The sequence below is a fragment of the Oryctolagus cuniculus genome, chromosome 20 (assembly GCF_964237555.1).
Source record: "Oryctolagus cuniculus chromosome 20, mOryCun1.1, whole genome shotgun sequence".
NCBI classification, from domain to species: Eukaryota; Metazoa; Chordata; class Mammalia; order Lagomorpha; family Leporidae; genus Oryctolagus; species Oryctolagus cuniculus.
The window spans coordinates 19,762,003-19,789,260 of NC_091451.1; the positions used below are offsets into that span (position 1 = coordinate 19,762,003).

Consider the following 27,258-nt stretch of genomic DNA (forward strand, 5'->3'; position numbering starts at 1 on the left):
CACAATTCCTAATAGTTCCAAACTGGGAACTACTGAATGCAGGAAAACAGACAAACTCTTTTACAATCACACATGGAACACGATTGAGCCGTGCTGGTGAATGGCCTATAACCATACCCAGCAATATAGATGATTCTCACAGATACCCGGAGTGAAAGAACACAAGCACTAGAGAAGACGCGTTGCAGGATTCATTCCCGCAAAGTACAACGGGAAACTACCCAGAGGTGCTGCAGTCAGGATAGAGTACCTTCGGGAAAGAGAAAAACGCCTGGAGCAGGACTGGGGTGGCAGCAGGGGGGCCGGTACTGATGTTTAGGGACCCCTCTGCTTGGTTACATGGATTTGCTATGCGGGGCTTGTGACAGTTCACTGACCTCTGCCTGTGGGCTTTTTGTAAGTAAGTTTGCTACAGGGTCCCCCAAAATGCATGTGTTGGAAGGTGACTCCGCAAGTAACTTTGGAGAAAGTTCCAACAATGGAGAAGTGGGACCATTCAGAGGCGGCTCTGCGTTCGTGTCCTAGTGGTGAGATTGGGTTGTTTGCCCCCGCGGTGGGCGGCTGATGAGATGACCAGTGTGTCCCCTCCCTCCGCCCTCTGGCCGGCTCTTTTGCCCTTCCACCGTGACACAGCAAGCAGGACCGCAGGCAAACGTGGACCCCCTCGCCCTGGGACTCAGCCTACAGAACCGCAGGAAAGACATCTCTGTCCTTCCATCATCGCCCCGTCTCCGAATCCTGCCAGCGCAGCACACAATGGGCTGCGACGAAGGTCAACTTCAGGAAAAGGAATTGTTGAAGTCGCCGTGGAGCCCATGCAGGGGCTGGAGTTGGCTTTGCTGTCATTCACGTGCCCTATCCCCGCCAGCAGCGCTCCCAACTTCCCCTCCATGAAGTGAGTGGTGAGAGGCGGAGATGCCCTCCCGGACCGGTTCCGCGCCGCCCAGAACCTCCGCGCGCCCCGGCCCCGCCCCGGCCGCCCCAACAGCCTCGCTCCCGTTATCTCAGAAGCAGCCCGGGGCCTCTCACCTCAGGCGAGCCGCCGCGGTGCCCTGGTTGGCAGCACCCGACGCCCTCGGGGACGGCGTAGCTCCCGAGCGCTCCCGGCTCCAGACGCGGTCGCGACTCTTAGCGCGCTCGCCGCGACCTCCGAGGGGGACTCCGGCCGCCACCTCCAGCTTCCTCCCTCCACGTCGGGATGGCGGCGACGGTGAGCGTGGAGCCCGCGGGCCCCTGCTGCTGGGACGAGCCGGTGCGCATCGCCGTGCGCGGCCTGGCCCCCGAGCAGCCGGTCACGCTGCGCGCGTCCCTGCGCGACGAGAAGGGCGCGCTCTTCCGGGCCCACGCGCGCTACTGCGCCGACGCCGGCGGCCAGCTGGACCTGGCGCGCGCGCCCGCGCTGGGCGGCAGCTTCGCGGGGCTCGAGCCCATGGGGCTCCTCTGGGCCCTGCAGCCCGACAGGCCCTTCTGGCGTCTGACCAAGCGGGACGTGCAGACGCCGCTGGCCGTGGAGCTGGAGGTGCTGGACGGCCACGCCCCGGAGCCCGGGCAGCTCCTGGCCCGCGCGCCGCTGGAGCGCCGCTTCCTGCCGCCGGGGGTGCGGCGCCAGCCGGTGCGCGCGGGCCGGGTGCGCGCCACGCTCTTCCTGCCGCCAGGTGAGCCGTCTGCTGTGCTACCTGCACCTGTCTTCCTGAGAGGGCGTCCCCTTGGCCCTTGTTCTTTCCCCCGTGGCTCCTTGATGTATACATCTGAGAGACAACAGCGCTGTAGGAAGCTGGTTAGGGAAGCAGACATCAGGCCTCGCCCCAACCCGCTGAAGCAGACCCTGAGTCTTGACAAGACCTCCTGCCCTGAGTGATTTCTCTGCACATTTAGGCTGGAGAGCAGCTGCTCATCCACCGTGCACCAGCCCCACAGTAGCAAGAGCAGGGAACTCGTTAGAGATGCAGCTTTCTGGCCCTATCCGATTTAATCCATCTGGGCTGTGAATCTGCAAGCAGCAGTCTGAGTTGTGAACACCTTTCCATGGCGATCCCGAAGCAGCCGGACTCTGAAAACCACTGTCTAGAAAAATGGGCTTGAAAGCATGGTGTACTCAGAATTGCTCTCCCATGAGTGCCCAGCTGTTCCTGTCCCCTTGACTTGTGTATGTGCCCACAGGAACAGTGTGGTTAAGGGCCAGGAATGAGCAGGTTCATTTGATATGCAAGAGGGAAATTTTCCTGTGACCCGTTTGAGTGACCCTAATACCGCTTTAGAACATGAAAGAAACAGTAAAATTGAGAAGTGATTCTTTGGTAAACAATGTTAAAATAGTGTAACAGATACAAGTAACAAGCAAAGAACCAACAGTGCTAATGGGTGTATGATAAAAAGTCTCTCTCCAGTATGAAATCCTTCCACTTGACCTCAGGGGCAACCTCATTTCCTTCCAGATGATATACTATTTTTTTTATTTTATTTTACAGACAGTGTTAGACAGTGAGAGAGGCAGAGAGAGAGGTCTTCCTTCCGTTGGTTCACTCCCGAAATGGTCACCATAGCCGGCGATGTGCCGATTTGAAGCCAGGAGCCAGGTGTTTCATCCTCGTCTCCCATGCGGGTGCAGGGCCTAAGCACTTGGGCCATCCTCCACTGCCTTCCCGGGCCACAGCAGAGAGCTGGACTGGAAGAGGATCAACTTGGACAGGGTCCGGCACCCCGACCGGTACTAGAACTCGGGGTGCCGGCACCGCAGGCAGAGGATTAGCCTATTGAGCTACAGCGCCGGCCCAAAATAAACTTTTATTTTATTCTTTCTCACAAACTTTTTAAAGCACCCTTGTGTATGCCTACAAATATATGGAAGCATCAAATATAAGTAGTGTAAATAGTTGGGGAATGGTGGTTGTTGGCCATTTATGTAGGGAAAAAATTAGATCCCTACCTCACATCTTAAACAAAAATGAACTCCAGATGATTAAAGACCTATTTGTGAAAAAAAAAATAAAGTCAAAACTATTGGAAAAAAAATGTCATTCATATCTTAGGAAGGATTTCTTATGTAGATCCAGAAAGCAAAATCTATAAAGGAATTACAGAAACCTCAGTGAGACAAAGGTAAAATGTATACAACAGAAGATGTTTATGATACAGTAGACAAAATTATCAGAATCCAGAATTTTTTTATTTTTTTATTTTTTTATTTAATGAATGCATTTTTACATACATACCAGAATATTTTTTTTAAAAAATATAGGTCAATGACATATAACTCTAGAAAAATGGGCAAAGGATAGAAGGTCAATTTTTTTTTTAATTTTTTTTTTTTTTTTTTTTTGACAGGCAGAGTAGACAGTGAGAGAGAGAGACAGAGAGAAAGGTCTTCCTTTGCCGTTGGTTCACCCTCCAATGGCCGTCGCGGCTGGCGCGCTGCGGCCGGCGCACCGCGCTGATCCGATGGCAGGAGCCAGGAGCCAGGTGCTTTTCCTGGTCTCCCATGGGGTGCAGGGCCCAAGCACTTAGGCCATCCTCCACTGCACTCCCTGGCCACAGCAGAGAGCAGAAGGTCAATTTTTAAAAAGGAAAAAATTCAATAAACCTATAAAGAGACTCTCAACTCCTACTTAGTGATCATAGAGAATACACTTTGCAGAGAAAGACTTTAGCCTAGCAATTAAAACACTGGGTTAGGAAGCCTGCATCCAGTATCAGATGGCCTGGGTTTGATTCCTGGCTCCAACTCCCAATTCCACCTTCCTGCCAATACAGACCCTGGGAGGTATCAGTGATGGCTAAAGTAGTTGGGTTCCTACCACCCATGTGGGAGACCTGGATGGAGTTCTTGGCTCCTGGCTTAGGCCCGGCCCAGCCCTGGCTTTTGCAGGCATTTGGTGCAATAAAGCAGCAGATAGGAGATCTCTCACTGTCTGTCTCTCAAATGAAAAAAAAAAAAAAAACTATTGTGAAATAACTTCTCATACCCTTAAATGCAAACATTAAAAAATCTAATGTCTCATCAGTGTGGGAGGGAGTGATTGTGCAGAAAACATGAGAGGTGATAAAAGCACACCTCTTACTATTGCAAACATGCCACCAACAAGGCTTCAGCTCAGAAAGGAAGGGGAGCGCTGATTATCAGTGCCTGCTGCACAACTGGAGTTCAATACTTATGTGCTGGGGGGCCAGGATTGTGGTGTAGCAGGTAAATATGCCACCTGCAGTGCCAGCATCCCATATGGGCACCAGTTTGTGTCCCAGCTGCTCCCCTTCTGATCCAGCTCCCTGCTAATGGCCTGGAAAGGCAGTGGAAACTGGCCCAAATGCTTGCGGACCCTGCACCCACATGGGAAACCTGGATGAAGCTCTTGGCTTTGGCTTGGGCCAGCCCTGGCCATCGTGGCCATTCGGGGAGTGAACCAGCAGATGGAAGATTCTCTCTCTCTTTCTCTCTCTCTCTCCTCCCCCCCCCCCACTGTCATTGTCACTCTTCCTCGCTCTCAAACTCTGACTTTCAAACAAATTAAATAAAGGATTTTTTAAAAAAGCATTATTTGCTAAATGACTGAATAATAGAGAAATAATTGCCTACTGTAAAAGAAAGGCATCACAGTTACCCCTTCTTATCTGTGGATTCCAAATCTGTGGCTTAAACCAACCACAGATTGAAAATCTTCAAAAAACCACAAGAAACATTGTTCTTACTAAACAAACACAGACTTTTTTCTTGTTGTTAATCCCCAAATAATGTAGTAAAACAACTATTTCCATAGCATGTTCATTGTTTGAGTTGTCCTTTGTAAGCTAGAGGCTTTAAAGTACCCAGAAATGACTGCAAATATCAAAGCTGTTTTAATATCAGATTTGAGTTTCTACTTTAAAAATAGAAGTAACATCTTAGCTACAAAGCGATTACTAGTTAGATATGAACTACTAAACATTTTCAAAGTTTCAGTCCTTCCTTTGATAACTTCTCTTTGGATGAATAAAGATTCTCATAGCAAACAAAATTTTGTTGTTTTATTTATACACATGGACCTTATGATCTAGTTTTTATAAAAACTCAAGAGATTATTTAGATGAAATATGTGATTTTTTTTTTTTTGACAGGCAGAGTGGACAGTGAGAGAGAGAGACCGAGAGAAAGGTCTTCCTTTTGCCATTGGTTCACCCTCCAATGGCCGCCGCGGCCGGCGCACTGCGCTGATCCGATGGCAGGAGCCAGGATCCAGGTGCTTTTCCTGGTCTCCCATGGGGTGCAGGGCCCAAGCACCTGGGCCATCCTCCACTGCACACCCTGGCCACAGCAGAGGGCTGGCCTGGAAGAGGAGCAACCGGGACAGAATCTGGCGCCCCGACCGGGACTAGAACCCGGCGTGCCGGCGCCGCTAGGCGGAGGATTAGCCTAGTGAGCTGCGGCGCCAGCCGAAATATGTAAGTGATTTTAACTATGATAAACATGATTGGGCCAGCGCCATGGCTCACTTGGTTAATCCTCCACCTTGTGATGCCAGTATCCCATATTTTCGGCGGGTTCTAGTTCCGGTTGCTCCTCTTCCAGGCCAGCTCTCTGCTGTGGCCCGGGAGGGCAGTGGAGGATGGCCCAAGTGCTTGGGTCCCTGCGCCCGCAAGGGAGACTGGGAGGAAGCCCCTGGCTTCAGATCGGTGCAGCGCCGGCTGTGGTGGCCATTTGGGGAGTGAACCAATGGAAGGAAGACCTTTCTCTCGGTCTCTCTCTCTCTCTCTCACGGTCTATTACTCTACCTGTTAAATAAATTTTAGAAAATGATAAACATGAAAATAATTTAATATTCGTGTTATAAATGTCCACAATGAAATCTGTGTTGTTACACCTGCATCCCATATTGGAATGCTTGGCTTGGGTCCCAGCTCCTCCACCTACAGTCCTGCTGTTGCACACCCTGGGAGGTAGCATATAATGGCTTGAGTGACAGGTCCCTACCACAAACATGGGACATCAGGAATGAATTCCTGGCTCCTGACTTCAGCCTAGCCCAGCCCTAGCTGTTACAGGAATTTGAAGGGTGAACAAGGAAGTGGAAGATCTGTCTTGTTCTGTGCATTTCAAATAAATAAATTTTTTTAAAGAAAAACTTAATTTATGATTATTGTGTTTTGTTTCCTTGTTGACTTGTTTAGCGAGTAGGTGTTTGGTATCCCACACAGAGAGGGATGGCCTGCCTCTCCTCTCTTAGTGTAACTCTGACTTTCAGATAAATAAATCAATCTTTGAAAAAAAGGAAGAAGAAGAAGAAGAAGAATGAAAGGCAGAAGCAGAGAGAGAGTGAGAGAGAGAGAGAGGTCTTCCATCCACTGCTTCACTCCCCAGATGGCCACTATGGCCAGAGCTATGCCAATCTGAAGCCAGGAGCCAGGAGCCAGGAGATTCTTCCAGGTCTGCCATGTGCGTGCAGGGTCCCAAGAACTTGGGACACCTTCCACTGCTTTCCCAGGTCATAGCAGTGAGCTGGATTGGAAATGGAGTGGCCGGATCTCAAACCAGCGCCCACGTGGAATGCCAGCACTGCAGGCAGCGGCTTTATCCGCTACACTACAGCGCAGGCCCTGTAATTAATTTTTAATTAAAAAAAATTTGCTGGGGCAGGTGTTTAGCCTATTTGTTGGAATCCCCCAAATTCCATATTCGAGTACTGGGTTCAACCCCTGTCTCTGGCCCCTGACTCCAGATTTCTGCTAATGCAGAACCTGGGAAGCAGGAGTGATGGCTCAAGGGACTGGGTTCCTGACCCTATGTGGGAGATCTGTATTGAGTTCCCAGCTCCTGACTTTTGCCTAGCCCAGCATTTGGGCAGTGAACCAGTGGACAGAAGCTGTCCCTGTGTATGTGTGTGTCTATCTCTGTTTCTCTGCCTGTAAAATAAATCCTGTTTTGAAACAATAAATTCTTGGAGCCGGCGCCGTTTCATAGTAGGCTAAGCCTCCACCTGCAGCACCCCATATGGGCACCAGTTCGTGTCCTGGCTAGTCCTCTTCTGATCCAGCTCCCTGCTAATGTGCCTGGGAAAGCAGCAGAGGATGGCCCAAATCCTTGGGCCGCGGCACTCACATGGGAGACCTCTATGGAGCTCCTACTCCTGGCTTTGGCCTGGCTCAGCCCTGACTGTCATGGCCATTTAGGCAGTGAACCAGCAGATGGAAGACTGCTCCATCTCCCTCTCTATAAATAACTCTGCTTTCAAATAAAATAAATCTTTAAAAAAAAATAGGAAGCTCATGGTAGAGTAGCGGTATAAATAACATAGCAGTGAACCAGCAGAAGGAAGATCTCCCCCTCTCTCCAATTCTGCCTTTCAAATAAAAATAAATAAATCTTAAAAAAAAAAAAAAAGAAGTGGACTCTGTTTTCCTTGAGCTTTGGTGGGATTCTGTGACTTCCTTGACCAACAGGGTATGACAGAATGATGCTACAAAGCTCCCACACTCCTGGCAATGGATGGGAGACTTCTCTCTCCCCACTCTCTCTGTAACCCTACCTTCCAATTAAATAAATAAATACAATTTGAAAAAAAAAACCCACATACATGATGAGAGCTGTACATGCTTGTTACACCTGAAACTATGTTCTATAAAACATGAAAAATCAGGTGTAGGCATTTGGCTGCCACAGTAGTCAAGAAGGTGTTTGCTACCTGCATCCCTCATTAGAGCATCTGTGTTTGAGTTCCAGCTCTGATCTGGATTCCAGCTTCCTGCTAACATACCTGGGAAGCAGCAGGTGATGGCTCAGGCACCTGGATGCCTACCATCCACACAGAACTGGTTTGAGTTCCCAGCTCTTGGCTTCAGCCTGGCCTACTCCTGGCAGTTGTGGGCAGCTGGGGAATGAATGAGTAAACGGGAGATTTGCATCCCTATCTCAAATAAATAAATAAATAAATAAATCTTTCATAAAGTGAAAAGTCTTCCTGGGTAAGGATTCAAGTTGTAAATATAGAGGCTTAGGGATTGTCAGAAAACATCTTGAAGTAACTTAAAACCTCAGCAATGGACAGAAAAGGGAAAATGAAGGAAGGCAGTTCTGCTCACTGTACTATTTGCAAAATACTCCTGAAGGCCAGCGCTGTGGCACAGCAGGTGAATGCCACAGCATGCAGTGCCGGCATCCCATATGGGCGCCGGTTCGAGTCCCAGCTGCTCCACTACCAATCCAGCTCTCTGCTATGGCCTGGGAAAGCAATAGATGATGGCCCAAGTGCTTGGGCCCCTGCTCCCACAAGGGAGACCCAGAAGGAGCTCCTGGCTCCTGGTTTTGGATCAGCTCACCTCTGGCCATTGTGGTCATTTGGGGAGCGAACCAGCACAGGGAAGACCTCTCTCTCTCTCTCTCTCTCGCTCTACCTCTCTCTGTAACTCTCTTTCAAATAAATAAAATAAATCTAAAAAAAAAAGAAGAAAAGTACTCCTGGTGTTTTGTACACATGTTAAACTTGGTATGCAAAAGATGAGACATTGATATAGGGTAATAGTTTATATATATGAGTAAAACACTACATATTGTTTATATATACATATATGCATATAGCATATGTGTGTGTATATGGAGAAAATATACATCATACATTATGCCTACATACCTACAAAGCCATATTCAAAAGTTGGACTTTTAGTATCTACTAAAATCTACTAAGACTCAATATTCCCATTCTCTATGATACAGCAGTTCCAATCCCATGTTTCCACTATACTGTTTACATCCATCAAAAGACAAAAGATGGGGCATACGCTGTGGCACAGCGGGTTAATGCCCTGGCCTGAAGTGCTGTCATCCCAACTGGGCGCCGGTTCTAGTCCTGGCTGCTCCTCTTCTGATCCAGCTCTCTGCTGTGGCCTGGGAAAGCAGTAGAAGATGGCCCAAGTCCTTGGGCCCCTGCACCCATGTGGGAGACCCGGAAGAAGCTCCTGGCTCCTGGCTTCAGATTGGCACAGCTCTGGCCATTGCAATCAACTGGGGAGTGAACCAGCGAATGGAAGACACTCTCCCCCCCTTTGTCTCTCTGCCTCTCCTCTCTCTGTGTAACTCTTTCAAATAAATAAAATAAATCTTTTAAAAAAAGATTTTTTTAATGTCCGGAACACAATTCCTAATAGTTCCAAACTGGGAACTACTGAATGCAGGAAAACAGACAAACTCTTTTACAATCACACATGGAATACTATTGAGCCGTGCTGGTGAATGGCCTATAGCCATACCCAGCAATATAGATGATTCTCACAGATACGCGGAGTGAAAGAACACAAGCTCTAGAGAAGACACGTTGCAGGATTCATTCCCGCAAAGTACAACGGGAAACTACCCAGAGGTGCTGCAGTCAGGATAGAGTACCTTCGGGAAAGAGAAAAACGCCTGGAGCAGGACTGGGGTGGCAGCAGGGGGGCCGGTACTGATGTTTAGGGACCCCTCTGCTTGGTTACATGGATTTGCTATGCGGGGCTTGTGACAGTTCACTGACCTCTGCCTGTGGGCTTTTTGTAAGTAAGTTTGCTACAGGGTCCCCCAAAATGCATGTGTTGGAAGGTGACTCCGCAAGTAACTTTGGAGAAAGTTCCAACAGTGGAGAAGTGGGACCATTCAGAGGCGGCTCTGCGTTCGTGCCCTAGTGGTGAGATTGGGTTGTTTGCCCCCGCGGCGGGCGGCTGATGAGATGACCAGTGTGTCCCCTCCCTCCGCCCTCTGGCCGGCTCTTTTGCCCTTCCACCGTGACACAGCAAGCAGGACCGCAGGCAAACGTGGACCCCCTCGCCCTGGGACTCAGCCTACAGAACCGCAGGAAAGACATCTCTGTCCTTCCATCATCGCCCCGTCCCCGAATCCTGCCAGCGCAGCACACAATGGGCTGCGACGAAGGTCAACTTCAGGAAAAGGAATTGTTGAAGTCGCCGTGGAGCCCATGCAGGGGCTGGAGTTGGCTTTGCTGTCATTCACGTGCCCTATCCCCGCCAGCAGCGCTCCCAACTTCCCCTCCATGAAGTGAGTGGTGAGAGGCGGGGATGCCCTCCCGGACCGGTTCCGCGCCGCCCAGAACCTCCGCGCGCCCCGGCCCCGCCCCGGCCGCCCCAACAGCCTCGCTCCCGTTATCTCAGACGCAGCCCGGCGCCTCTCACCTCAGGCGAGCCGCGCGCGGTGCCCTGGTTGGCAGCACCCGATGCCCTCGGGGGCCGCGTAGCTCCCGAGCGCTCCCGGCTCCAGACGCGGTCGCGACTCTCAGCGCGCTCGCCGCGACCTCCGAGGGGGACTCCGGCCGCCACCTCCAGCTTCCTCCCTCCACGTCGGGATGGCGGCGACGGTGAGCGTGGAGCCCGCGGGCCCCTGCTGCTGGGACGAGCCGGTGCGCATCGCCGTGCGCGGCCTGGCCCCCGAGCAGCCGGTCACGCTGCGCGCGTCCCTGCGCGACGAGAAGGGCGCGCTCTTCCGGGCCCACGCGCGCTACTGCGCCGACGCCGGCGGCCAGCTGGACCTGGCGCGCGCGCCCGCGCTGGGCGGCAGCTTCGCGGGGCTCGAGCCCATGGGGCTCCTCTGGGCCCTGCAGCCCGACAGGCCCTTCTGGCGTCTGACCAAGCGGGACGTGCAGACGCCGCTGGCCGTGGAGCTGGAGGTGCTGGACGGCCACGCCCCGGAGCCCGGGCAGCTCCTGGCCCGCGCGCTGCTGGAGCGCCGCTTCCTGCCGCCGGGGGTGCGGCGCCAGCCGGTGCGCGCGGGCCGGGTGCGCGCCACGCTCTTCCTGCCGCCAGGTGAGCAGGGACCGCTGACGATGCCGGGCTGTACAGGGATCGCGTTTGGTCAGCGCAGCAGGCAGTAACCGTGTCAGAGGCCGCCCAGCAGAAATGGAGGACTCGGAGGTGCTAGGTTTTGTGCTGTGCGTTTTACTCGCACTGTCTCTCTTCCTCTCTGCAATATTCCAATAACAGCAGCCCTGTTAGTCTGCTGATGAAAAAGCACATCCGACCTGCTCTTCATCCTGCCCCACAGATCTCTACAGACGCCAGTCAGCCCTACTGGTCTTTGGGAGAAATTATGACCGTCACGGTGCCCATGGCCACCTCTCTAGAGTCCTGGGCACACGGGGCCTTTCTCCACTTCCTGTGTCCCCTCCACTGCAGATCACACTGAGACTCCCCCACCGGAAGCCATCTCTGGGTTTCTTCTTTGTTGTCTGTCCACGTAGGCATCCGAAGTATCAGTACACAGAAACTCAAAGGTTGATGCAACACAACCTGGACCTTTGTTTTGGCTTCTTTTTGTTTGTTTTTTAAAAGATTTATTTGTTTGAAAGGCAGGGTGAAAGGGGCAGAGAGATGGATCGATCTTCCAACCTCAGGTTCACTCCCCAAATGTCTGTGGTGGCCAAGGCTGGGCCAGGCTGAAGCCAGGAGCTTCTTCCCAGTCTCCCAGCTGGGTGCAGGGTCCCAAGGACTTGGGCCATCTTCCACTGCTTCCCCAGGTGCATTAGCTGTTGTACCCGAATCGTCCGATTCCCACCAATTAAGACCACCAGAGGCAAGGCTGATGCCTGCACAAGAGTTTTATTTCAAACTCGAGTTTGGTCGACGTCCCCACCAGGCGCAGCTGGGCTGGATCAGCGGCCCCTACTGTAAGGTCGTTAGGGTTTCATACAGTTGAACAAACAAGTTCGGCTGTACAGCATCTGATAGGCTTATATTTTAAAGTTATACTTGTCATTTTATGACTGGCTAGAGTTTAGGGTCCGAGCTGCTAGGGTGTACGTGCCAAACCGCAGGGTTTCAGATGTTATCAATCACCTTAACTGTCTGAAAGATGCTGGAACTTTACGTATTTCCCTGCTATCTGTTAATTGGCTATTGCTAGGAGAGTTTATCGTAAGGGGAGTTGTATTTTCTTTTTTAGGAGCTTTTGGCTTAGGGTTCAGGGCCCGGTCAGGCCCGAGTTACAAGATGGAGGCCTAGTCTAAAATGGCTGCACCCTGTTCCAGGCCCAGGTCTCTCATTAGCAGGGAGCTGGATCCGATGTGGAGCAGGGGACTGATGCTGTGGCACAGTGCCTCCTGCAGCACAGGTAACCAAATGACTGCTGGTTCAAGTCCCAGCTGCTCCACTTCCAAACCAGCCTTGCTAATGTGCCTGGGAAACCAGTGGAAGATGGCCCGAGTCTCTGGGCACATGCCACCCACGTGGGAGTCCCCGAAGAAGCTCCTGGCTCCTGGCTTCCACCTAGCCCAGCTCCAGCCATTGGGGCCACTTGGGGGTGAACGAGCAGATGGAAGACCTCTCTGTCTCTCTCTCTCTGCATCTCCTCTCTTTCTATGTAACTCTGACATTCATTAAACCTTAAAATGTGTGTGTGTATATATATACATATATATACATATACATACACATACACATATTTTAAGTGGGGTAGCCAGGACTCAAACCGGCTCTCTTATGGGTTATTTCATAGGATGCCTGCACTGCGGGCAGTGTCTTAACCTGCAGGGCCTCAGTGCGCACCCACGTTCTGGCTTCTTAATCCCATGTCCAGTCTTCAGCAGAGCCCTCAAAACCAATACTGTCTAAAACGTGAAACCCCTTTCACCATATATTTGTTAAGAAGAGGCTTTGTTACTCTCCCTTACATCTAGGAGTCTTACAGCTTGCAGATCATTTGTCATAGAGTCGTATGGAAGCTCAAACCATCAGTGAGACGATGCTCTGTGTTGTAGAGGTTTCTCCCCTATAGAGTCGGTATCCCTTTTCAGAAGTGCCTCGGGGATCTGTTCTCTTTCCTCTCACAGGAACCCACTAAGTAAATTGGGAAGTTGTCTAAATGGAAAGCAGAATCCTTACCTTGTTAATGCCCTCCCTGTACAATACTCCCTCCTCTAGGATCTGGACCCTTCCCAGGGGTCATCGACATCTATGGTGTTGGAGGGGGCCTGGTGGAATACCGAGCTAGCCTGCTGGCTGGCCATGGCTTTGCCACGATGGCGCTAGCTTTTTATGGCTTTGAAGATCTCCCCAAGGAATATGGTGACATACACCTGGACTACTTTGAAGAAGCCCTGTGCTACATGATTGAACACCCTCAGGTTCTCCTCATGCCCTTTATGTAATCAACCTCTAGAACTAGCTTCCTGGAATCTGTCACTGGTGCCAGGTGCTGCTCTGTTTGATCACAGATTTCTGTGGGAGACTAATTTGGGCCTTAGGCGCCTCTTGTGTCCACTCTCTGTCAGAGCCACCTAATTAATCACAAATTCCACGTGAGAGTTTCTTACTAGTATTTAAATTCATTTTGTAATTCAAGTTGAGCTTCTCAGTATTTTTGCATGCTTGATATTTCATCTTTGATTTTCTGACATCAGAGTATGTCCTCCCTCCTATTTTAATCAGACTTGCCTACCACCTAGAGAGACCAAGCATTACTTAATTGAACTCTGAAATCTTGCTTACCTTCTATGATCATTTGGCAATGTATTTATGGGGTCTGAGTTTGGATCCACATAGTTAGATACACAGCCACATTTTTTAGAAAATGTATTTATTTATTGGAAAGGCAGAGTGATGGGGCAAGTGGGAATACAGAGAGACAGAGAGAGAGATCTTCCATCTGCTAGTTCACACCCCAAATGGCTACAACAGTCAGGTTTGGGACAGGCAGAAGCTAGAAGCCAGGAGCCAGAATCCTGGTCTCCTGGTGGGTGGCAGAGGCTAAGTACTAAGTACATATGCTCCATTGCCTTCCCAGGTGCATTAACAGGGAGCTGGATTGGAAGCAGAACTTAACCTGTGGCATGACAATGGCAGACCCGCAGCCTATTTAAGCCTTGGATGGGGCCTCCTTCAAAGAGATTCTGTACATGACAAGCCTCATGCTTCAGCCCTCTCTAAAAAATGATTCTCTGGGTCATTTATGACCAGTTTCTAAATTTGCCAGTGAGATTCAAATTTGTTTTCACATATTCAGCCAGGTACTCCGAACAAAGAAAGAGATACCCTGTGGGCTGAGGTTGTAGGTAATTCACAGATTAAAGCCAGGAGCATCTCTGCTTACATTTATAAAGATGGTTTTGTATCGTCTAGATTCTCTACTCTTAACTCTTCTCACTTATTTTCTTCCAGGTAAAGGGTCCCAGTGTTGGACTTCTGGGCTTTTCTCTAGGAGCTGATATTTGTCTCTCAATGGCCTCTTTCTTGAAAAATATCTCAGCCACCGTTTCCATCAATGGATCTGGGTTCAGCGCAGACAGAACCATACGCTACCAGCAGACTAGCATCTCACCATTGGGCCACGACCTGAGGAGGAGCAAGGTAGCTTTCTCAGGCCTCCTGGACATTGTGGATATCCAGAATGATGTTGTAGGATGGTGTGAGAACCCCAGCATGATCCCAGTAGAGAGGGCCCAGGGGCCCCTCCTCTGCATTGTTGGTCAGGATGACCATAACTGGAGGAGTGAGTTATATGCCCAAATAATTTCTGAGCGATTGCAGGCACGGGGAAAGGACAGCCCCCAGGTCATGTCTTACCCTGGCACTGGGCACTACATTGAGCCACCCTACTTCCCAGTGTGCCTGGCTTCCCTGCACAAATTACCCAACAAACCGGTCCTCTGGGGTGGGGAACCCAGGGCTCATTCTCATGCCCAGGTAGATGCTTGGAAGCAAATTCTGGCCTTCTTTGGCAAACACCTGGGAGGTGCCCAGAAGAGACTTCCCCCTAAATTGTGATGCATTTGTCTGCTGTTGCCTTGAGAGATTCAAGGTCAGATTCTAGCATTCAATAGCCTTAGATGGATCACTTGTCAACTGGATGACATTAAATTCATGTCTGTAATAGTGTATTCTTTACTGAGTAAGAATTGTTTGCCATTACAATATTTTACCTGTACAATGTGCTTGTAGAAGATTCCAAGGTACACAACATGAAATAATAAAAAGGATCCCCACTGCTAAAATTGCTTGTTCTTCTGGGTTTTCTGAGCTCATGCTTTGACCCTTAGATGAGTGTTATTTTTTATTTATTTATTTATTTTAGAGTCAGCTCCCATCATCTGGCTCACTGCCAGTACTGAGTAGTGGCCAGTACTGAGCTGGGGCCAAAGCCAGGTAGCAGGAATCCACCAGATCTCCCACGTAGGCAGCAGGAACCCAGTTACTTGAGCCCTCACTGCTGCCTCCCAGAATCTGCAGTTATCAGGAAGCTGCTCTCAGGAGCAGGCACTGCAATATGGGATGCAAGCATCTTGCCCACTGACCTAAGCTAAACTTCTGCTCCGTAGGTGATCTTTAATATCGGGTGACTTTCTCCGACTGTGAGCAGCCGATCTTGCTATTCAACTGCTGGTAGCAAGGAAGATTCTTCTTTTGGCCCCACATCTACAGAATGGTGTTGATGAAAGGACAGATACCTGACTTTCGCATTGTAGAGGTCAGAGAAGATTCGTTTGAGGAGTTAGGAGCAAGTGTCCTCAGAATATTTAAGTCTAACCTTTGTTCTGAGGGTGAATCAATAGCATATGTTTTCCCTCTTCCTGGCACTAAGAATAGACCTTGGAAAATCATAGCAGGATAATCTTAGAGGACTCATTCATAATTTCCTTGATGTCAGGGACACACAACAGTGTACAGGTATCTTACAAGAAAAGTCGCTTTTATACCAAAACTGGTATAAAGACATCAAGCCAGACATTCCCAGCAAAGCTCTAGGAAAACATAGAGTCCACGTCTCGAAAGAAGTGTGGCAAGATTCTAGAGCGGCATTGGAAGGAGACATGTTACAGTCATTTTAGGAAAGTAGAGTCAGCCTTCTGCCTGTGCATTCCCCCTTCAGTTCACATTCCTCTGACAGTAATATAAACCCGCTCTCCCTATAAGGCCTTCCAAAAGTCTCATTACTTTTCCACTACAGATGAGGCCGCTCAGAACAGTTCCTTGGGTGTAGCTCCCTATCGTCTTCTAAACCTGAACAACTCTGATTTAAAGAACCAGTGTTTATCCTCAGGGACATACGTCTATAATACGATGGTGTAATGAAGAGAATATAGTTCTTACAGCCGTTCTAGTTCACAAACGGGAGCCACCACTATCCCTGCTCCTTAAAATATATATATGTGTATGTATATGTATATATGCAATTTATTATTTATTTGAATGTTAGAGTTACATAGAGAGAGGAGATGCAGAGAGAGAGAGACAGAGAAGTCTTCCATCTGCTCGTTCACTCCCAAGTGGCCCCAATGGCTGGAGCTGGGCTAGGTGGAAGCCAGGAGCCAGGAGCTTCTTCGGGGACTCCCACGTGGGTGGCATGTGCCCAGAGACTCGGGCCATCTTCCACTGGTTTCCCAGGCACATTAGCAGGGCTGGTTTGGAAGTGGAGCAGCTGGGACTTGAACCAGCAGTCATTTGGTTACCTGTGCTGCAGGAGGCACTGTGCCACAGCATCAGTCCCCCTGCTCCACATCGGATCCAGCTCCCTGCTAATGAGAGACCTGGGCCTGGAACAGGGTGCAGCCATTTTAGACTAGGCCTCCATCTTGTAACTCGGGCCTGACCGGGCCCTGAACCCTAAGCCAAAAGCTCCTAAAAAAGAAAATACAACTCCCCTTACGATAAACTCTCCTAGCAATAGCCAATTAACAGATAGCAGGGAAATACGTAAAGTTCCAGCATCTTTCAGACAGTTAAGGTGATTGATAACATCTGAAACCCTGCGGTTTGGCATGTACACCCTAGCAGCTCGGACCCTAAACTCTAGCCAGTCATAAAATGACAAGTATAACTTTAAAATATAAGCCTATCAGATGCTGTACAGCCGAACTTGTTTGTTCAACTGTATGAAACCCTAACGACCTTACAGTAGGGGCCGCTGATCCAGCCCAGCTGCGCCTGGTGGGGACGTCGACCAAACTCGAGTTTGAAATAAAACTCTTGTGCAGGCATCAGCCTTGCCTCTGGTGGTCTTAATTGGTGGGAATCGGACGATTCGGGTACAACAGCTAATGCACCTGGGGAAGCAGTGGAAGATGGCCCAAGTCCTTGGGACCCTGCACCCAGCTGGGAGCCTGGGAAGAAGCTCCTGGCTTCAGCCTGGCCCAGCCTTGGCCACCGCAGACATTTGGGGAGTGAACCTGAGGTTGGAAGATCGATCCATCTCTCTGCCCCTTTCACCCTGCCTTTCAAACAAATAAATCTTTTAAAAAACAAACAAAAAGAAGCCAAAACAAAGGTCCAGGTTGTGTTGCATCAACCTTTGAGTTTCTGTGTACTGATACTTCGGATGCCTACGTGGACAGACAACAAAGAAGAAACCCAGAGATGGCTTCCGGTGGGGGAGTCTCAGTGTGATCTGCAGTGGAGGGGACACAGGAAGTGGAGAAAGGCCCCGTGTGCCCAGGACTCTAGAGAGGTGGCCATGGGCACCGTGACGGTCATAATTTCTCCCAAAGACCAGAAGGGCTGACTGCCGTCTGTAGAGATCTGTGGGGCAGGATGAAGAGCAGGTCGGATGTGCTTTTTCATCAGCACACTAACAGGGCTGCTGTTATTGGAATATTGCAGAGAGGAAGAGAGACAGTGCGAGTAAAACGCACGGCACAAAACCTAGCACCTCCGAGTCCTCCATTTCTGCTGGGCGGCCTCTGACACGGTTACTGCCTGCTGCGCTGACCAAACGCGATCCCTGTACAGCCCGGCATCGTCAGCGGTCCCTGCTCACCTGGCGGCAGGAAGAGCGTGGCGCGCACCCGGCCCGCGCGCACCGGCTGGCGCCGCACCCCCGGCGGCAGGAAGCGGCGCTCCAGCAGCGCGCGGGCCAGGAGCTGCCCGGGCTCCGGGGCGTGGCCGTCCAGCACCTCCAGCTCCACGGCCAGCGGCGTCTGCACGTCCCGCTTGGTCAGACGCCAGAAGGGCCTGTCGGGCTGCAGGGCCCAGAGGAGCCCCATGGGCTCGAGCCCCGCGAAGCTGCCGCCCAGCGCGGGCGCGCGCGCCAGGTCCAGCTGGCCGCCGGCGTCGGCGCAGTAGCGCGCGTGGGCCCGGAAGAGCGCGCCCTTCTCGTCGCGCAGGGACGCGCGCAGCGTGACCGGCTGCTCGGGGGCCAGGCCGCGCACGGCGATGCGCACCGGCTCGTCCCAGCAGCAGGGGCCCGCGGGCTCCACGCTCACCGTCGCCGCCATCCCGACGTGGAGGGAGGAAGCTGGAGGTGGCGGCGAGCGCGCTGAGAGTCGCGACCGCGTCTGGAGCTGGGAGCGCTCGGGAGCTACGCGGCCCCCGAGGGCGTCGGGTGCTGCCAACCCGGGCACCGCGCGCGGCTCGCCTGAGGTGAGAGGCGCCGGGCTGCTTCTGAGATAACGGGAGCGAGGCTGTTGGGGCGGCCGGGGCGGGGCCGGGGCGCGCGGAGGTTCTGGGCGGCGCGGAACCGGTCCGGGAGGGCATCTCCGCCTCTCACCACTCACTTCATGGAGGGGAAGTTGGGAGCGCTGCTGGCGGGGATAGGGCACGTGAATGACAGCAAAGCCAACTCCAGCCCCTGCATGGGCTCCACGGCGACTTCAACAATTCCTTTTCCTGAAGTTGACCTTCGTCGCAGCCCATTGTGTGCTGCGCTGGCAGGATTCGGGGACGGGGCGATGATGGAAGGACAGAGATGTCTTTCCTGCGGTTCTGTAGGCTGAGTCCCAGGGCGAGGGGGTCCACGTTTGCCTGCGGTCCTGCTTGCTGTGTCACGGAGGAAGGGCTAAAGAGCCGGCCAGAGGGCGGAGGGAGTGGACACACTGGTCATCTCATCAGCCGCCCGCCGCGGGGGCAAACAACCCAATCTCACCACTAGGGCACGAACGCAGAGCCGCCTCTGAATGGTCCCACTTCTCCACTGTTGGAACTTTCTCCAAAGTTACTTGCGGAGTCACCTTCCAACACATGCATTTTGGGGGACCCTGTAGCAAACTTACTTACAAAAAGCCCACAGGCAGAGGTCAGTGAACTGTCACAAGCCCAGCATAGCAAATCCATGTAAGCAAGCAGAGGGGTCCCTAAACATCAGTACCGGCCCCCCTGCTGCCACCGCAGTCCTGCTCCAGGCGTTTTTCTCTTTCCCGAAGGTACTCTATCCTGACTGCAGCACCTCTGGGTAGTTTCCCGTTGTACTTTGCGGGAATGAATCCTGCAACGTGTCTTCTCTAGTGCTTGTGTTCTTTCACTCCGGGTATCTGTGAGAATCATCTATATTGCTGGGTATGGCTATAGGCCATTCACCAGCACGGCTCAATCGTGTTCCATGTGTGATTGTAAAAGAGTTAGTCTGTTTTCCTGCATTCAGTGGTTCCCAGTTTGGAACTATTAGGAATAGTGTTATAGACATTAAAAAATCTTTTGTCTTTTTAAAAAAGATTTATTTTATTTATTTGAAAGAGTTACACAGAGAGAGGAGAGGCAGAGAGACAAAGGGGGGGAGAGTGTCTTCCGTTCGCTGGTTCACTCCCCAATTGACTGCAATGGCCAGAGCTGTGCCAATCTGAAGCCAGGAGCCAGGAGCTTCTTCCGGGTCTCCCACATGGGTGCAGGGGCCCAAGGACTTGGGCCATCTTCTACTGCTTTCCCAGGTCACAGCAGAGAGCTGGATCAGAAGAGAGCAGCCAGGACTAGAACCGGTGCCCATATGGGATGACAGCACTTCAGGCCAGGGCATTAACCCGCTGTGCCACAGCGTATGCCCCATCTTTTGTCTTTTGATGGACGTAAACAGTATAGTGGAAACATGGGATTGGAACTGCTGTATCATAGAGAATGGGAATATTGAGTCTTAGTAGATTGTTGTAGATACTAAATGTCCAACTTTTGAATATGGCTTTGTAGGTATGTAGGCATAATGTATGATGTATATTTTCTCCATATACACACACATATGCTATATGCATATATGTATATATAAACAATATGTAGTGTTTTACCCATATATACAAACTATTACGCTTTATCAATGTCTCATCTTTTGCATACCAAGTTTAACATGTGTACAAAACACCAGGAGTATTTTTCTTCTTCTTTTTTTTTAGATTTATTTTATTTATTTGAAAGAGAGTTACAGAGAGAGGTAGAGCGAGAGAGAGAGAGAGTCTTCCCTGTGCTGGTTCGCTCCCCAAATGACCACAATGGCCAGAGGTGAGCTGATCCAAAACCAGGAGCCAGGAGCTTCTTCAGGGTCTCCCTTGTGGGAGCAGGGGCCCAAGCACTTGGGCCATCTTCTACTGCTTTCCCAGGCCATAGCAGAGAGCTGGATTGGTAGTGGAGCAGCTGGGACTCGAACCGGCGCCCATATGGGATGCCGGCACTGCATGCTGTGGCATTAACCTGCTGTGCCACAGCGCTGGCCTTCAGGAGTATTTTGCAAATAGTACAGCGAGCAGAACTGCCTTCCCTCATTTTCCCTTTTCTGTGCTTTGCTGAGGTTTTAAGTTACTTCAAGATGTTTTCTGACGATCCCTAAGCCTCTATATTTACAACTTGAATCCTTACCCAGGAAGACTTTTCACTTTATGACAGATTTATTTATTTATTTATTTATTTGAGATAGGGATGCAAATCTCCCATTTACTGATTCATTCCCCAGCTGCACACAACGGCCAGGAGTAGGCCAGGCTGAAGCCAAGAGCTGGGAACTCAAACCAGTTCTGTGTGGATGGTAGGCATCCAGGTGCCTGAGCCATCACCTGCTGCTTCCCAGGTATGTTAGCAGGAAGCTGGAATCCAGATCAGAGCTGGAACTCAAGCACAGACGCTCTAATGAGGGATGCAGGTACCAAACACCCTCTTGACTACTGTGGCAGCCAAATGCCTACACCTGATTTTTTATGTTTTATAGAACATAGTTTCAGGTGTAACAAGCATGTACAGATCTTGTCATGTATGTGGTTTTTTTTTTTCAAATTGTATTTATTTATTTATTTGGAAGGTAGGGTTACAGAGAGAGTGGGAGAGAGAGAAGTCTCCCATCCATTGCCAGGAGTGTGGGAGCTTTGTAGCATCATTCTGTCATACCCTGTTGGTCAAGGAAGTCACAGAATCCCACCAAAGCTCAAGGAAAACAGAGTCCACTTCTTTTTTTTTTTAATTTATTTATTTTTATCTGAAAGGCAGAATTGGAGAGAGGGGGAGATCTTCCTTCTGCTGGTTCACTGCTATGTTATTTATACCACTACTCTACCATGAGCTTCCTATATTCTTTGAAAGATTTATTTTATTTGAAAGCAGAGTTATTTATAGAGAGGGAGATGGAGCAGTCTTCCATCTGCTGGTTCACTGCCTAAATGGCCATGACAGTCAGGGCTGAGCCAGGCCAAAGCCAGGAGTAGGAGCTCCATAGAGGTCTCCCATGTGAGTGCAGGGGCCCAAGGATTTGGGCCACCCTCTGCTGCTTTCCCAGGCACATTAGCAGGGAGCTGGAGCAGAAGAGGACTAGCCAGGACACGAACTGGTGCCCATATGGGATGCTGCAGGCACAGGCTTAGCCTACTATGAAACAGCTCCAGCCCCAAGAATTTATTGTTTCAAAACAGGATTTATTTTACAGGCAGAGAAACAGAGATAGACACACACATACACAGGGACAACTTCTGTCTACTGGTTCACTGCCCAAATGCTGGGCTAGGCCAAAGTCAGGAGCTGGGAACTCAATCCAGATCTCCCACATAGGTCAGGAACCCAGTCACTTGAGCCATCACTCCTGCTTCCCAGGTTCTGCATTAGCAGAAATCTGGAGTCAGGGCCAGAGACAGGGGTTGAACCCAGTACTCGAATATGGAATTTGGGGGATTCCAACAAATAGGCTAAACACCTGCCCCAGCAAATTTTTTTTTAATTAAAAATTAATCACAGGGCCTGCACTGTAGTGTAGCGGATAAAGCCGCTGCCTGCAGTGCTGGCATTCCATGTGGGCACTGGTTTGAGATCAGGCCACTCCATTTCCAGTCCAGCTCTCTGCTATGACCTGGGAAAGCAGTGGAAGGTGTCCCAAGTTCTTGGGACCCTGCATGCACATGGCAGACCTGGAAGAATCTCCTGGCTCCTGGCTTCAGATTGGCATAGCTCTGGCCATGGTGGCCATCTGGGGAGTGAACCAGTGGATAGAAGACCTCTGTCTCTCTCTCTCTCTCTCTCTCTCTCTCTCTCTCTCTCTCTCCTTCTGCCTTTCATTCTTATTCTTATTCTTCTTCCTTTTTTTCAAAGATTGATTTATTTATCTGAAAGTCAGAGTTACACTAAGAGAGGAGAGGCAGGCCATCCCTCTCTGTGTGGGATGCCAAACACCTACTTGCTAAAAAAGTCAACAAGGAAACAAAACACAATAATCATAAATTAAGTTTTCCTTTAAAAAAATTTATTTATTTGAAATGCACAGAACAAGACAGATCTTCCACTTCCTTGTTCACCCTTCAAATTCCTGTAACAGCTAGGGCTGGGCTAGGCTGAAGTCAGGAGCCAGGAATTCATTCCTGATGTCCCACGTTTGTGGTAGGGACCTGTCACTCAAGCCATTATCTGCTACCTCCCAGGGTGTGCAACAGCAGGACTGTAGGTGGAGGAGCTGGGACCCAAGCCAAGCATTCCAATATGGGATGCAGGTGTAACAACACAGATTTCATTGTGGACATTGATAACACGAATATTAAATTATTTTCATGTTTATCATTTTCTAAAATTTATTTAACAGGTAGAGTAATAGACAGTGAGAGAGAGAGAGAGAGAGACCGAGAGAAAGGCCTTCCTTCCATTGGTTCACTCCCCAAATGGCCACCACAGCCGGTGCTGCACCAATCTGAAGCCAGGGGCTTCCTCCCAGTCTCCCTTGTGGGTGCAGGGGCCCAAGCACTTGGGCCATCCTCCTCTGCCCTCCCAGGCCACAGCAGAGAGCTGGCCTGGAAAAGGAGCAACTGGACTAGAACCCGGCGACAATATGGGATGCCGGCATCACAAGGTGGAGGATTAACCAAGTGAGCCACGGCGCCGGCCCAATCATGTTTATCATAGTTAAAATCACTTACATATTTCATCTAAATAATCTCTTGAGTTTTTATAAAAACTAGATCATAAGGTCCATGTGTATAAACAAAACAACAAAATTTGTTTGCTGGGAGAATCTTTATTCATCCAAAGAGTAGTTATCAAAGGACTGAAATTTTTTTTTTTTTTTTTTGGACAGGCAGAGTGGACAGTGAGAGAGAGAGACAGAGAGACAGGTCTTCCTTTGCCGTTGGTTCACCCTCCAATGGCCGCCGCGGTCGGCGCTGCGGCCGGCGCACCGCGCTGATCCGATGGCAGGAGCCAGGAGCCAGGTGCTTTTCCTGGTCTCCCATGGGGTGAAGGACCCAAGCACCTGGGCCATCCTCCACTGCACTCCCTGGCCACAGCAGAGGGCTGGCCTGGAAGAGGGGGAACCGGGACAGAATCCGGCGCCCCAACCGGGACTAGAACCCGGTTTGCCGGCGCCGCTAGGCGGAGGATTAGCCTAGTGAGCCGCGGCGCCGGCCAAGGACTGAAACTTTGAAAATGTTTAGTAATTCATATCTAACTAGTAATTGCTTCATAGCTAAGATGTTACTTCTATTTTTAAAGTAGAAACTCAAATCTGATATTAAAACAGCTTTGATATTTGCAGTCATTTCTGGGTACTTTAAAACTTCTAGATTACAAAGGACAACTCAAACAATGATCATGGTATGGAAATAGTTGTTTTACTACATTATTTGGGGATTAACAACAAGAAAAAAGTCTGTGCTTGTTTAGTAAGAACAGTGTTTCCTGTGGTTTTTTGAAGATTTTCAATCTGTGGTTGGTTTAAGCCACAGATTTGGAATCCACAGATAAGAAGGGGTAACTGCGATGCCTTTCTTTTACAGTAGGCAATTATTTCTCTATTATTCAGTCATTTAGCAAATAATGCTTTTTTAAAAAATCCTTTATTTAATTTGTTTGAAAGTCAGAGTTTGAGAGCGAGGAAGAGTGACAATGATAGTGTGGGGGGGGGGGGGGGAGAGAATCTTCCATCTGCTGGTTCACTCCCCGAATGGCCACAATGGCCAGGGCTGGCCCAAGCCAAAGCCAAGAGCTTCATCCAGGTTTCCCATGTGGGTGCAGGGTCCGCAAGCATTTGGGCCAGTTTCCACTGCCTTTCCAGGCCATTAGCAGGGAGCTGGATCAGAAGTGGAGCAGCTGGGACACACACTGGTGCCCATACGGATGCTGGCACTGCAGGTGGCATATTTACCTGCTACACCACAATCCTGGCCCCCCAGCACATAAGTATTGAACTCCAGTTGTGCAGCAGGCACTGATAATCAGCGCTCCCCTTCCTTTCTGAGCTGAAGCCTTGTTGGTGGCATGTTTGCAATAGTAAGAGGTGTGCTTTTATCACCTCTCATGTTTTCTGCACAATCACTCCCTCCCACACTGATGAGACATTAGATTTTTTAATGTTTGCCTTTAAGGGTAAGAGAAGTTATTTCACAATAGTTTTTTTTTTTTTTTTTTCAGTTGAGAGACGACAGTGAGAGATCTCCTATCTGCTGCTTTATTGCACCAAATGCCTGCAAAAGCCAGGGCTGGGCCGGGCCTAAGCCAGGAGCCAAGAACTCCATCCAGGTCTCCCACATGGGTGGTAGGAACCCAACTACTTTAGCCATCACTGATACCTCCCAGGGTCTGTATTGGCAGGAAGGTGGAATTGGGAGTTGGAGCCAGGAATCAAACCCAGGCCATCTGATACTGGATGCAGGCTTCCTAACCCAGTGTTTTAATTGCTAGGCTAAAGTCTTTCTCTGCAAAGTATATTCTCTATGATCACTAAGTAGGAGTTGAGAGTCTCTTTATAGGTTTATTGAATTTTTTCCTTTTTAAAAATTGACCTTCTATCCTTTGCCCATTTTTCTAGAGTTATGTGTCATTAATCTACATTTTTTAAAAAATATTCTGGTATGTATGTAAAAATGCATTCATTAAATAAAAAATTAAAAAATTCTGGATTCTGATAATTTTGTCTACTGCATCATAAACATCTTCTGTTGTATACATTTTACCTTTGTCTCACTGAGGTTTCTGTAATTCCTTTATAGATTTTGCTTTCTGGATCTACATAAGAAATCCTTCCTAAGATATGAATGACATTTTTTTCCCAATAGTTTTGACTTTTATTTTTCACAAATAGGTCTTTAATAATCTGGAGTTCATTTTTGTTTAAGATGTGAGGTAGGGATCTAATTTTTTCCCTACATAAATGGCCAACAACAACCATTCCCCAACTATTTACACTACTTATATTTCATGCTTCCATATATTTGTAGGCATACACAAGGGTGCTTTAAAAAGTTTGTGAGAAAGAATAAAATAAAAGTTTATTTTGGGCCGGCGCTGTAGCTCAATAGGCTAATCCTCTGCCTGCGGTGCCGGCACCCCGAGTTCTAGTACCGGTCGGGGTGCCGGACCATGTCCAAGTTGATCCTCTTCCAGTCCAGCTCTCTGCTGTGGCCCGGGAAGGCAGTGGAGGATGGCCCAAGTCCTTGGGCCCTGCACCTGCATGGGAGACCAGGATGAAACACCTGGCTCCTGGCTTCAAATCGGCACATCGCCGGCCATGGTGACCATTTCGGGAGTGAACTGACGGAAGGAAGACCTCTTTCTCTGCCTCTCTCACTGTCTAACACTGTCTGTAAAATAAAATAAAATAAAAAAATAGTATCTCATCTGGAAGGAAATGTATTTGCCCCTGAGGTCAAGTGGAAGGATTTCATACTGGAGAGAGACTTTTTATCATACACCCATTAGCACTGTTGGTTCTTTGCTTGTTACTTGTATCTGTTACACTATTTTAACATTATTTACCAAAGAACCACTTCTCAATTTTACTTCGCTTCTTTCATGTTTCACAGTGATATTAGGGTCACTCAAACGGGTCACAGGAAAATTTCCCTCTTGCATATCAAATGAACCTGCTCATTCCTGGCCCTTAACCACACTGTTCCTGTGGGCACATACACAAGTCAAGGGGACAGGAACAGCTGGGCACTCATGGGAGAGCAATTCTGAGTACACCAAGCTTTCAAGCCCATTTTTCTAGACAGTGGTTTTCAGAGTCCGGCTGCTTCGGGATCGCCATGGAAAGGTGTTCACAACTCAGACTGCTGCTTGCAGATTCACAGCCCAGATGGATTAAATCGGATAGGGCCAGAAAGCTGCATCTCTAACGAGTTCCCTGCTCTTGCTACTGTGGGGCTGGTGCACGGTGGATGAGCAGCTGCTCTCCAGCCTAAATGTGCAGAGAAATCACTCAGGGCAGGAGGTCTTGTCAAAACTCAGGTCTGCTTCAGCGGGTTGGGGCGAGGCCTGATGTCTGCTTCCCTAACCAGCTTCCTACAGCGCTGTTGTCTCTCAGATGTATACATCAAGGAGCCACGGGGGAAAGAACAAGGGCCAAGGGGACGCCCTCTCAGGAAGACAGGTGCAGGTAGCAGAGCAGACGGCTCACCTGGCGGCAGGAAGAGCGTGGCGCGCACCCGGCCCGCGCGCACCGGCTGGCGCCGCACCCCCGGCGGCAGGAAGCGGCGCTCCAGCAGCGCGCGGGCCAGGAGCTGCCCGGGCTCCGGGGCGTGGCCGTCCAGCACCTCCAGCTCCACGGCCAGCGGCATCTGCACGTCCCGCTTGGTCAGACGCCAGAAGGGCCTGTCGGGCTGCAGGGCCCAGAGGAGTCCCATGGGCTCGAGCCCCGCGAAGCTGCCGCCCAGCGCGGGCGCGCGCGCCAGGTCCAGCTGGCCGCCGGCGTCGGCGCAGTAGCGCGCGTGGGCCCGGAAGAGCGCGCCCTTCTCGTCGCGCAGGGACGCGCGCAGCGTGACCGGCTGCTCGGGGGCCAGGCCGCGCACGGCGATGCGCACCGGCTCGTCCCAGCAGCAGGGGCCCGCGGGCTCCACGCTCACCGACGCCGCCATTCTAATTTGGAGGAAAGGGGGAGACTACTTTTAGGAGTCCCGTCTGCCCCTGCAGCCCGCCTCCTAGTGACGCAACGGTGGGCAGAATCCCTCGCGGGCCTCTCATTGGCTGCCCGCTGCAGGCTGGGCCCGGCTCCAGACTTGGCGGGGCGCTCCAGCGCGCTCTGCTCAGAACCCGGCTGATAATAGGAGGCGAAGTCCAATGTGTAGCAGTCGAGGTGAGGTGGAAAGGCCCCCGAAGCCACCAGACTGAAGGGAACACAGTTCCAGGAATCTGGATTGGCGACGAATTCTGCTTGAGAAGTACGCATCCCTC

General features: G+C 50.4%; 1 protein-coding gene and 3 pseudogenes across 1 annotated transcript; 2 read left to right on the forward strand and 2 right to left on the reverse strand.

Annotated features, from left to right (window-relative positions):
- The first annotated feature begins 1,030 nt into the window (after positions 1 to 1,030).
- Positions 1,031 to 2,217, forward strand: LOC138847220 (peroxisomal succinyl-coenzyme A thioesterase pseudogene; annotated as a pseudogene).
- A 7,844-nt stretch (positions 2,218 to 10,061) lies between these two features.
- On the forward strand, positions 10,062 to 14,930 carry LOC100344005 (peroxisomal succinyl-coenzyme A thioesterase). Its single transcript, XM_002719662.5, has 3 exons — positions 10,062 to 10,749; positions 12,862 to 13,064; positions 14,098 to 14,930. Exons 1-3 carry the CDS (start codon positions 10,293 to 10,295, stop codon positions 14,701 to 14,703), a joined length of 1,266 nt encoding a protein of 421 aa, XP_002719708.3. The 5' UTR covers positions 10,062 to 10,292; the 3' UTR covers positions 14,704 to 14,930.
- Positions 14,931 to 17,596: 2,666 nt separating this feature from the next.
- LOC103351688 (peroxisomal succinyl-coenzyme A thioesterase pseudogene) lies at positions 17,597 to 18,157 on the reverse strand (annotated as a pseudogene).
- A 5,014-nt stretch (positions 18,158 to 23,171) lies between these two features.
- Positions 23,172 to 27,000, reverse strand: LOC103351706 (peroxisomal succinyl-coenzyme A thioesterase pseudogene; annotated as a pseudogene).
- Positions 27,001 to 27,258: the final 258 nt, after the last annotated feature.

Excerpts from the sequence above, each read along its gene's own strand:
- LOC100344005 (XM_002719662.5), top strand. The coding sequence starts at position 10,293 with ATGGCGGCGACGGTGAGCGTGGAGCCCGCGGGCCCCTGCTGCTGGGAC. Across the intron at positions 10,750-12,861 it reads CACGCTCTTCCTGCCGCCAG|GATCTGGACCCTTCCCAGGG; the intron begins GTGAGCAGGGAC and ends TCCCTCCTCTAG. Across the intron at positions 13,065-14,097 it reads ACATGATTGAACACCCTCAG|GTAAAGGGTCCCAGTGTTGG; the intron begins GTTCTCCTCATG and ends ATTTTCTTCCAG.